The sequence below is a fragment of the Ceratotherium simum genome, chromosome 37 (assembly GCF_057802395.1).
Source record: "Ceratotherium simum simum isolate JZ-2026a chromosome 37, ASM5780239v1, whole genome shotgun sequence".
NCBI classification, from domain to species: Eukaryota; Metazoa; Chordata; class Mammalia; order Perissodactyla; family Rhinocerotidae; genus Ceratotherium; species Ceratotherium simum.
The window spans coordinates 16,834,450-16,845,060 of record NC_141936.1 but is presented as its reverse complement, the minus strand read 5'-3'; the positions used below and the strand labels follow the sequence as shown (position 1 = coordinate 16,845,060).

Sequence of the window (10,611 nt, the reverse complement as noted above, 5' to 3'; positions counted from 1 at the left end):
TTCAATGCAGACAAATGTTTGGTCCCGTTCAGGGAGGAAGCCAGTATTATTCAGCCAAGAAGCTAGGATCTGACAACGCTTCAATGCCACCCTCTGTCGTGCTACACTAATTTTTATTTTACTTGACTTATTTTCTTTGCAATCATTTTTTTTGTTTCGTTCTTTGATTCTTTAATTTTATGAAATATCTGTTGGTTTTGGTTGTAGGACCTATGCGTTTATTTGAACAAATAAATCAATGAATGAATAAATGAGCAGATACAGACCAAATGAACGTATCATTAATTTAGGTTAAGCACAGTGGAGCATGAGGCCAGGAGTGTGACATGGATTTGGCTGAAATTTCCGGAAGTATTAATCTGAGACACCTAGCTCTGAGTCTCCCTGACCGATGACCAATGGCCAACTTATTACGCGACATCCTCACTCCTCAGGAGCCCGCTGGACAGAATGGGGGTAATTTTTCCTCTCCTCATCTTTCACTATTCAGCATGAATCAACATTTCTGACTCTTCTTTCTGGCTTGTGTGCAGGAGTGAATTATTTCTTGAGCTCAGAAGGAATGCTTGCCCTCTCACCATGCCCCTGGGTGTCAGCCTCAACCTTCCAGTGTCCAGGCCTCCTTTCCCCTTGGTCACTTGTGGGAAGCGGTGCACCACTCTTCACAATTGCTATCCTGCATGGAGAGCTGGCTTTGGTATCTTTGGGTACCAGCTGTGACCTGATAGGCAAGTCCTGCCTGCATTATGTCACTGGGGTCAGCTCTCCTTGATGAGCTGTCCGTTATCCTCGCCCAGCTAATCTGATCTGACTGCTTGTGCAGCCATGGCTGTGGCAAAATACAGACTCTTCCTGGCCTGTTGGCCTTGGGCTGCCCTGTGTTTTAGATTCTAGCTCCATCTCTCAGTTTTGTTTTTTTGTAAATTTATTGAGGAATAATTGACAAATACAATTGTACATATTTAAAGTGTACAATGTGATGATTTGGTATACATACACCTTGTAGAGTAATTATTATGAGCAAGATAATCAACACATCCATCACCTCACATAGAAAGCCCCAGTAGATAGTTATATATTCCAGTTGTAAGTCCTTCCAGTTCTTCTATGTGAGCCACCGCCACAGCATGGCTACTGACAGATGAGTGCTGTGGTTCCATATCCAGGAGCAAACCCGGGCTGCTGAAGCAGTGAGAGTGCCCAACTTTAACCACTAGGCCATCAGGGCTGGCTCCAAAACTTTTTTTTAAAAGAGTGTCAGCTTTGCCCTCCTGAGCTGGAATCCCCAAAGCCCTTCCTTAGCACCCTTTTCCCATGGTGTTGCAAAGCCCAGCTGTACCCCTTGATTAGCTGGGGCCAGAGGAAGTGACCAGCAGGGTGTGTTCCAGGAATGGAGTACGAGGCAGGATTGTCCATCCCAGGTCTATTCATTCCAGGTTGTTATGTCCTACTGTGTGAACAGAACAAATTACTCACCTTTTCAGGCCCCACTCACCACATTTGTAAAGTTCTGCTCATAATAGCTCTTGTGAAAATTAAATAAGAACTTCTGTGAAGAGCACTTAGCACATTCTTTTTGTTATTCATGTGACAAATATTTCTTGAAGGTCTACTGTGGGCCAAGTACCATTCTAGGTGCTGAGAATAAAACAGTGAACAATCACTTGTGTTCCTTCAACTTAAATTTAAGATAGATAATGCCGTGGAGCTCATCACATATTGCCTTTTTGCATTTGCTAACATTGTTTAATACTTATGATAAATCAACAGTCGCTGGTTCTAGGCCCCGTTCTAAACATTTTGCACATGTCCTCGTAGGATAAACAAGCAGGACTTCTACGGTGTCATCATAAAGCAAACCTTTATGACGAGTCCCACTACTTCAGGCTCATTCTCCAGGGCCAGTTCCTCCCCTGCCCCTTGATGGAAATCTCAAGGCAGATCCCATGACTTTTCTTGTCACTCTTAGGAAATAAAAATCCCCTGGCCGCTCTAGTCTCCTGAAACAGCCTCAGTTCAGTAATTAAAATGTCCATTCCCATATGATGATCAAAACTTCTCAAGTTCATTTAGAGCTAAACCTTCTTCTGCCACTCTCTCCTTCTCCCTATATGCCTTCTTCCCCATCTTTGGGTCTTGGGTAGACTGGAAGCCATTAATGGGCAGGCCCATGACCTCTGACCCCACTCCAGGCACTTCCTTTGGACATGGGGAATGCATCCCCTCCCTCAGCCCCTGGGCCGCCATCTTGGGCGGGAACCAACCTGTATCCCAGGTCTGTGCGTTCACTCCTGCGTGGCCCATGTCTGGCCTATTGGAAACACTTCTGTATCTTTTTCCTGACAAACTCTGGGAGCATGGGCTTCTTTAAGTCAGCAATTTCTCTCTAGAGCCAGGCCGGACACAGTCTCTCACCCTTCAGATTTTTCCAGGTGTGGGTATGACCCCAATCCTCTGTGTGTATTAAGTTGTGGGCTACAGGGGGCACTTAGACTCTCTCTCTCATTTCTTTCAGCTATTACAGTTCCAGAGCATTGTTCTATGCCTGGGGCACTCAATAACTAGAAGAGACCGTATTGTGTAGTGGTTAGACCCCCAAGACTCTGGTTTCAAAATGCCAGCTCTGGGTTCCAATGCCAGCTCTGCCATGTACTGGCTGTGTGATCTTGGGCAGGCTACTCAACCACTCTGTGCCTCAGTTTCCTTATCCATATAATAGGGATGAAAATAGAGCCTATTTCATCAGGTTTTTAGGAAGATTAAATAAGATAAAATTTGTCAAATGCTTAGAGCAGTTCCTGAGACACTAGGCAAGTATTTGTTAAATAAATATCGGGTAAAAAAAATGTTTAATAAAATATCAAAAGCGAGTTAATGGCAACTTTACCAGGCTTTCTTTAATTTCAGGAGTTCTGGGTTTTTCTATCCTAATCTCTTTTGGGTGATGTCCAAGCAGGACCCGCCCATAGCCACAACCCCCTGAGACATAGCTGGTGTTATAGGAAGGTCTGGAGATCTTATTAAGCACCTAGAAGATATCCAGTCCTGTTTTATTCCGAGTGCTAGGAATGCTGAAAAGTATGTGTCGAGGGAGAGTGACTCAGGGCCTTAGAAGGGATGACCACAGCAGGAGTTCCCAGATATAACATTTTAGAGTTTCTGGGAAAAGTAAAAGCAGTGATGGGCATCGAAGGTTTCATTTCACAACACTCTGCCAGCCCTGCAGCCTGGTTAATCCATACCTTGTTCTGCTCTGTGCCTTAGTGTTTACTCAGGAGGGGGAGGTCCTCATGGATGATGAGACATTTCTGAGTATCTTGAGACAGTTAATTATCCTACTCTCGACAGGCCTGAGGGGGCTAAAGCTGAAACACAGGGAAACTATGCGACTTAGCCAGTCACGTAGCACAGGCGAGGCCGAGCCGGGTCAGATCTCTGGACTCCAGACTTACGTTTAATCTGATGGGATTCGCCGCCACGCTGCTATCCCAGCACGGACTTTGTTTAGTCACAGAAGCTGCTAATATGATTTCAGAGATGTGTGGCTAGGGACTCCTGGGTCATCTGGTGAAAATGACGTTACCAGGAAGTTAAAGTACTCGAAGCTCTGGAGAAAGTTGTGTGTCAGGATCAAGTGGGGAAAAAAAAATCAAAATAAGATGACCAGAAGTCAGCTGTATATATAAACAAAAGGAAATCTGTTTTACTATAGACAATATGGAGACAGGATAAGGGTGTTACCACTTCACTGATGACTTCTAGAACATACTAAGTTTGGTACAGCCTCCAAGATTTAAGATAGCATGATTTTAGAAGAAACAATTTGTAACTGCACGTTTGCATTTACGTTTGAATATCTGGCCATCAAGGAATTCACCTTTTTTTTTTTTTTAAGTTTTATGAGGACTCAAAGGAGTTGGAAAAATAATCATCTTTTATTTTCTACGCTTTTTGAGTTCCTTTCTTGGTTCCCATTGAGAAGGGCAAAGGGTAGTGGAAAGACAATGGGTTTTGGAGTTGTACAGGTCTAAGTTCAAATCCTGACTCTAGTATTAATGGCATGACCTTGAGCAGTCTGCTTAGCCTCTCTGACCTTCAGTCTCCTTATCTATGGAATGGTTATGATAATACTTACCTCACAGGACTGAAGTAAGCAAAGCCTCCACTAAGTGCCTGGTACACAATAGACACCCAGCCGGGTAGGGACTGTCACATATTTTAGACTTATTTAAAATGCCAGTTGAAAATGGATTTTTCAAAAGAGCGTGACATTGACGCAAGGATAGACAGATCAAAGAACAGAATAAAGAGTTCAGAATCAGACCTGCACATACATGGCTAATTGATTTTTGACAACATTTCCAAGATAATTCAAAGGGAAAAGGATAGTTTTTTCCACGAATGGTGCTGGAGCAATCGGGTATCCGTATGCAAAAAGAAAACGAACCCTGACCCATCCCTTGCAACATATACAAAAATTAACTGGAAATGGATCATGGACCTGAATGTAAGAGCTAAAACTATAAAACTTCCAGGAGAAAAATCTCTGCAACTTTGAGTTAGACAAAAATTTCTTAGGATACAAAAAGCACAAACCGTAAACACTTTTGATAAATTGAACTTCATTATTAGTAGGAAACGTTTGCTCTTCAAAAGACACTCTTAAGAAAATGGAAATGCGAGCCCCAGACTAGGAGAAAATATTTGTAAAATGGATTTATATCTTTATCATTGCTGTCTCCTGAAATTGTGGCATAGAGTAGATATAATTGACAATTTTTGTGTGCCCCCATCCTCTCCCTGATAGACTGCACTTTCTAGATGCTTCTCCTTCTCCCCTCACAATTTATGCCATATTCACCACCGTAATTCTCATAATACTCTTAAGAGTGAGGGCTGTCACCACCGTAATTCTCATAATACTCTTAAGAGTGAGGGCTGGAGAGACGATCGAGCTATGTTATGAGATTGCATCTTAAATTCCACTCTTGGTGGGAGAGAAAAGGGAGAGACCAATAATGAAAAGTCTGGAGACAGGCACGTGCACATCAGGAAGCAACCTCAAGCCTTTGGTAGCAACAGGGCACTCTCAACAATGACGACAGAAAGTGGAGACTGAGCATGCGCATTCTGCCAGACATGGCACTAAGCGCCTTACTTGCATCATTTCATTTAACTGTAGTAGAAACAGGCGTGCACAGCGCCAGCACTGAGCCCCGGAGGAAGCACAGACATCAGACAGGCATCCAGCAGAGTTTCATCTGGGCTGTTCCCTCCCTTACGCCTGCAACTGATTTTGTTCTTCCCATGTCTCTGACTTCACTGTCCTGTGGACTTCATTCCGGATTTGTCCCTTCGTCTATGTCTTTTCTTGGTTTTACTGCCTTGGGACTATTGGCTCAGGTTTGGGGATTTATCCTGTTTGAAACTTCAGCCTCTATTTGGTTTCCTGGCATGGGGCTTCATCCTTCCTTGTTCCTTAAATCTGGCAACCCTTTTTCTCACCTCCTTTCCGCCCCCTCAGTGCTTCCAGTTCGCAGTGCTTGACCATCTAGAGTGATGACTAATCTCATATGTCGCAAGGTACATAATCAACAATACTGGGGTCAATAATCAACAGGTATTGCTCTCATGGATCTCTCTTGTTCGTGTCCCCGACAAACCGCTGTTAGGCATTGCTGAAAATGGAAGTCTTCAGGTACTTATGATAAATACAGGTTGAAAAGGCCAAGTCTACCCTGGCCAAGATAGCTGTTGAGCTTTTTAAGTATTGATATAACTTGAGGATGTCTTTACTGGTGTGAGCAAAATTCCAGTATGTGGATGATCTAGGTGTTGGAATATCAACTTGGTCTGGATACCCCAGAGCCAGCTGGGGACTCGTGGGTCAGCCCAGACCACAAGGTGAGTAGACCAGTGGGGGAAACAGCAGCATGTGCTCATCATCCCACTCTTTCCACAGGTGTCCTAAGAGAATTAGGGCCAGGTGCTAACCCAGGCGGGTTCCTGCAGCAGCAGTGAAAGTTCCAGTGCCTGGGCTATATATGTTCCAGATGGGGCAGAGGGACATTGCCATGCTTCCCTTCAGCTTCAATGTAACAACAGCAGAAGCACAACAGATGTTTTCTTTAGAGTTGATTTCTCAGGACAGTCTGGCTGCAATTCACAGGCCACAGACAAGTGGGGGCAGAGCATCCTTTTTGATTCCCTTCAACTTAGAATGAGAGCCTCCCAGATTAAGCATCCCGGGGAGCAGATGGACCGACATCAAAGTCTTCGATTCCTTTCCCAATTTTGATCACAGCAACCATTTTATCACAGGGTCTATATAGGTTTTAAAAGCTTGAACTGTGCTCAGTTGCTCACCAGAAGAATTCCTGCTCCTCCCCTGACCTGCCAGGGACAGCAGAGATGTGTGAACGGTCTCTGTGTGCCGCTACGGAGGAGCAGCCCTCTGCTATAGAAATGGAGCAAAACCTGCCCATAGTATCTTGCACTGTGACCTGTTTCCACTTCACGCAGACTGTTGAAAACAATCTGGAAGATGTATTTTTTAATTTAAAAATCAGATTTCTGAACTTGATGTGGAAGACAGGTAGAATCTCTTTGCGCTTTTTAAAGGGCTAACCTGCACCAGCCAGCCTTAAATCTTAAAACAGTTAAGCTGAAAGAAACTCAAATGATCACACAGGTCCTATAATTCTACTAGCTGAAAGCACTTTGTCTAACAATTTTAAAGATCAGGAATCTGAGATGAAGCCAGGTTCAGTGAAGATTTATTAAATTTACATAGTCAGGGGAAGAGCTGAAACCTAAGCCTTAGTTTCTTGACAGTAAATCCTGCACTTGCTTCCAACTCTCTTTCATCTAGATTGTGGTATTTGACTGTCTGCAAACCTGTAGACGACATCATGGTTATTCCCCACGAGGGAGATAAAGCATGAACTAATTTTCAATAAGAGTGGTCTTTAGGGGTAACAGTTCCAACTGGGCACATTCTTTTCACTCATTTTCATGGCCACCTGAAAACTTTGGCTTGGCGCTGGGGAGCGAGGAGCTGTTCCCACTTCCCAGTCTTTTTCTTTTCACAGCTGCAAAGTTCAGTGAGCTGAACTGCTGTGCTCTGAGTTCACTGTTCACTCTGCCACGACCAACCTCTGTTGTAAATTTTCCTCCCAGAGCACGTGACAATGCGTTTCTTGACTATATATCTCAACTGCAGCAGCAGACTTGTCAGAGCGCTGAGCCCGCACAGAGGAGGAACGCTCTTGGACTCGGCGATTTAGGAAATCGGGACTTTGCACAGATTTGCCAGCCTTTGGTAAGTTAGCCACGCCACTTTGCTTCAGAAACATTTAAAAGAAGGATATTTCCAGCAATGAGTGGATGCAGTTTTCCTTTCCTTTCTCTGTTCTCGGGAAACTTTGTTTTGAATTAAACATAGGTTTAAGTTGGCAAAGTGAAATGTAAACTTTCTTTTTTCTGCTCCATCAGTTAAAAAAAAGTTTCCCGGGGATTAAAATGTTATTTATTTTCTCTACTTTCCCTTGTTTTATATTGACTTTTTCCCTTTTGTTTTTAAAATTACAAAAGCGTTCCTTTTTACATGCTTACTTCACCAAATGCAAATATGACAGGCATGTATACACTAAAAATGAAAGTCTTCCTTACATTCCCACGACTTGCCCCTGCCTTCAACGCCTCCCAGCTAACCACCGTTAACTCTGTGGTGGGACCTCTCACTGCTATTTCTCCGCGCAGCTATAAGCTTTTTTGATGTTGCAATTCCTCAAACCTGCTGCTCACCCTCCTCCCTGTACTGTGGACCCGTGGAGAGTTCTAACCTGCAGTTTCTCCCCAGACCCTGGCCGTGCGAGCAGTGCTTCAATGCTGAAGATGGAGCCTCTGAACAGCACCCACCCCAGCACCGCAGCCTCCAGCAGCCCCCTCGAGTCCCACGTGCCCGCCAGTGGCAGTGGCAACGGCAATGAATACTTCTACGTTCTGGTTGTCATGTCCTTCTATGGCATTTTCTTGATTGGGATCATGCTGGGCTACATGAAATCCAAGAGGCGCGAGAAGAAGTCCAGCCTCCTGCTGCTGTACAAAGACGAGGAGAGGCTCTGGGGGGAGGCCATGAAGCCGCTGCCCATGGTGTCGGGCCTGAGGTCGGTGCAGGTGCCCATGATGTTGAACGTGCTGCAGGAGAGCGTGGCGCCCGCTCTGTCCTGCGCCCTCTGCTCCATCGAGGGAGACAGCGTGAGCTCCGAGTCCTCCTCGCCGGACGTGCACCTCACCATCCAGGAGGAGGGGGCGGACGACGAGCTGGGGGAGACTTCGGAGACGCCTCTCAATGAAAGCAGCGAGGGCTCCTCCGAGAACATCCATCAGAATTCCTAGCACCCCCAGGGCCTCTGGAGGTGGCCCCGTCAGCCAGCACCCTTAGAGAGAGGAAGGACACTCTTCGTGTCTGGTTTCACTTGTGCAGTGCAGCTGTCGCTTTGAAGAGACCCTTGGCAAGCCCCTGGATGGGAGGTGGTGGGGCGCCAGGCTCAGCTGGAGCCGGTTGCCGCCAGGAGTCCACGACCTGCCTGTGGTGTGGACCCACCACTAAAACAGCCCCGAAGGTGTGCAGTGTGTACATTGACTTTGGGGCCTGGGGGTCGGGGTTCCTGTGCAGAATTTGGCAGGTCGATGTGCTCGCTGGTGTTTCCTCACTGGATGCCCTGGGTACCTCCTGCCGCATCTGCCCGCTCCCAGGGCTGCCAAATGCCTAGGACACGCGGAGGGACTAGTTTTGATTTGCTAAGTTGCCTAGAACCTTGTTCTTCTAGATCTTATTGGCTGTAAGTACCTCTACTGTGTACCTGGGGCATTAGTTCACAGCGGGTTACAGAGATTTTTTAAATAAGGAGGAGTTAGGGGGGAAATTGGACGGGAGACTTGCTGGGAGAAAGCTGGAGATTGAACCTGGCCCGTTTGCATACTGTAAGGAAAAAATGGCAACTTTTAAACCTGTTAACATTGGCTGGGATTATGAGACATAATCTGCTATTTTGACCTGTTGTCTAACCTATGACCTTGAACTTTGACTTAGGACCATCCAGCATTGCGGGCTGGCATGACATTTTTTCGGTTGGAAGAGCTTCCTCAGAATCTAACATGCACTCTGAATGGCCATGCAGGGACTCTTCCCGATCTTTCTAGAAAGGGTGATGGTGGGTTGAACAAGGCCAGACTTTTAGCTCTGCTGCTGCTCATTTTCCCAGCCTAGTTTTCTGAGCTGGGAGAGGACATAACGGGGGCCTCCACGATATGGCATTTCATCACGTAGCTGAGACCTAGAGGGCATATCAGGCGGAGATTGCACAAAGCTGGGGTCCAATTCTGTGTTTCCTGATCCCGAGCCCTGACACTGATTTGTTGTGTGGTCCTGGGCATGTCACCAAGAGGCTTACTGCCTCCATGAGACTCCTGATGATCTAGATCCCCAGGGGGCTGGGAGGATGTCTTTAGATTTTAGGACTCTGTGATAAATCCTGCCTGGCCTGGTGTGAGGAAGCTTGGACAAAATATTTCCCCCTTGGCCAGTTAGTCTGAAAAAGGATCTGCTTATTTAAAGGAGCAGTTGGAGGCACAGAATACATGTCACTGGGAAATTCAGGGCAAATCACCAACCCACCCCTGCTGTTTTTTTCCCAGCACTAAACCAGAGGCAGATACCACATTGGCCTCTGCAAAGTTCTCTGGGTGGTGGAATGTGAACGCTCCAGCTAAGGGAACGAGAAGCCTAAAAGAAAATGCTCAGGAATGCTTGCCAGTGTCTCCATGTATTTCTGCGGTCAATAGCTTTGTAGCAGATCCTTTAGGCCCCTGAAGACAAGGAAGAAGAGAAATACACCAAAAGGTCAAATTTAATTCTAGTAAAAACAAAAACTTTTTTTTTAAACATACTCTCCCTAGATTGGAGACAGCATTAACTACTGTTCCCATGGAAGGGTTAACAGTGTAGAAGCTGGTTTATTGGTTCGCCTTAAAGCAGCGCTAGAGGAAATTTATGTCTGGGGGAAAAGGGCCCTCGTTCCCTTTAAAATTCAGAACGTGGATTTACTCCAAAGGGGGCTGTTTAAGGTGAAAGAAGCCAAGTTCATTTTGGCCCCTTGCCTGGAATCACTTGAATTCTGAAACTTTACTGCGACGGACATGTGCGTTGTCACATTTTCCATTGCTTAATCCTGAAGTTTGGTGCAAGTCTATCTGCGCCTATTAAAAAGTGATGTATATACTTCCTTCTTATTCTATTGAGTTGTATAAAATTGTCTTCTGTATTTAACTGTTTGTAATTTTCACAATATTTTTTAATTTAAATAAACAAACACATTTTCTCTAGGAAATGATGAGTTCTTTCTTTGATTCTTCAATACAACTCCTGTTTTCTAAAACATCCCAGACACACTTTCCAAGCCATCATCTTCCAAGTCAGACTCGCATGAAGACAGATCTTATTTTTGCCTGAATTATGGAGTGAGTGGGGCTGGGCTTTTCCAACCTTTGATATGCTTTGCAATGAATAAAAAACAAGCTGCAGACGAGTCTTACATCCACTTCTCT

At 45.3% G+C, this 10,611-nt stretch overlaps 1 protein-coding gene across 1 annotated transcript; it reads left to right on the top strand.

Moving 5' to 3' along the window:
- The first annotated feature begins 7,228 nt into the window (after nucleotides 1–7,228).
- On the top strand, nucleotides 7,229–10,385 carry KCNE4 (potassium voltage-gated channel subfamily E regulatory subunit 4). The gene is made up of 2 exons (XM_087424531.1): nucleotides 7,229–7,321; nucleotides 7,862–10,385. Exon 2 carries the CDS (start codon nucleotides 7,888–7,890, stop codon nucleotides 8,398–8,400), a length of 513 nt encoding a protein of 170 aa, XP_087280657.1. The 5' UTR covers nucleotides 7,229–7,321; nucleotides 7,862–7,887; the 3' UTR covers nucleotides 8,401–10,385.
- The last annotated feature ends 226 nt before the right edge of the window (nucleotides 10,386–10,611 follow it).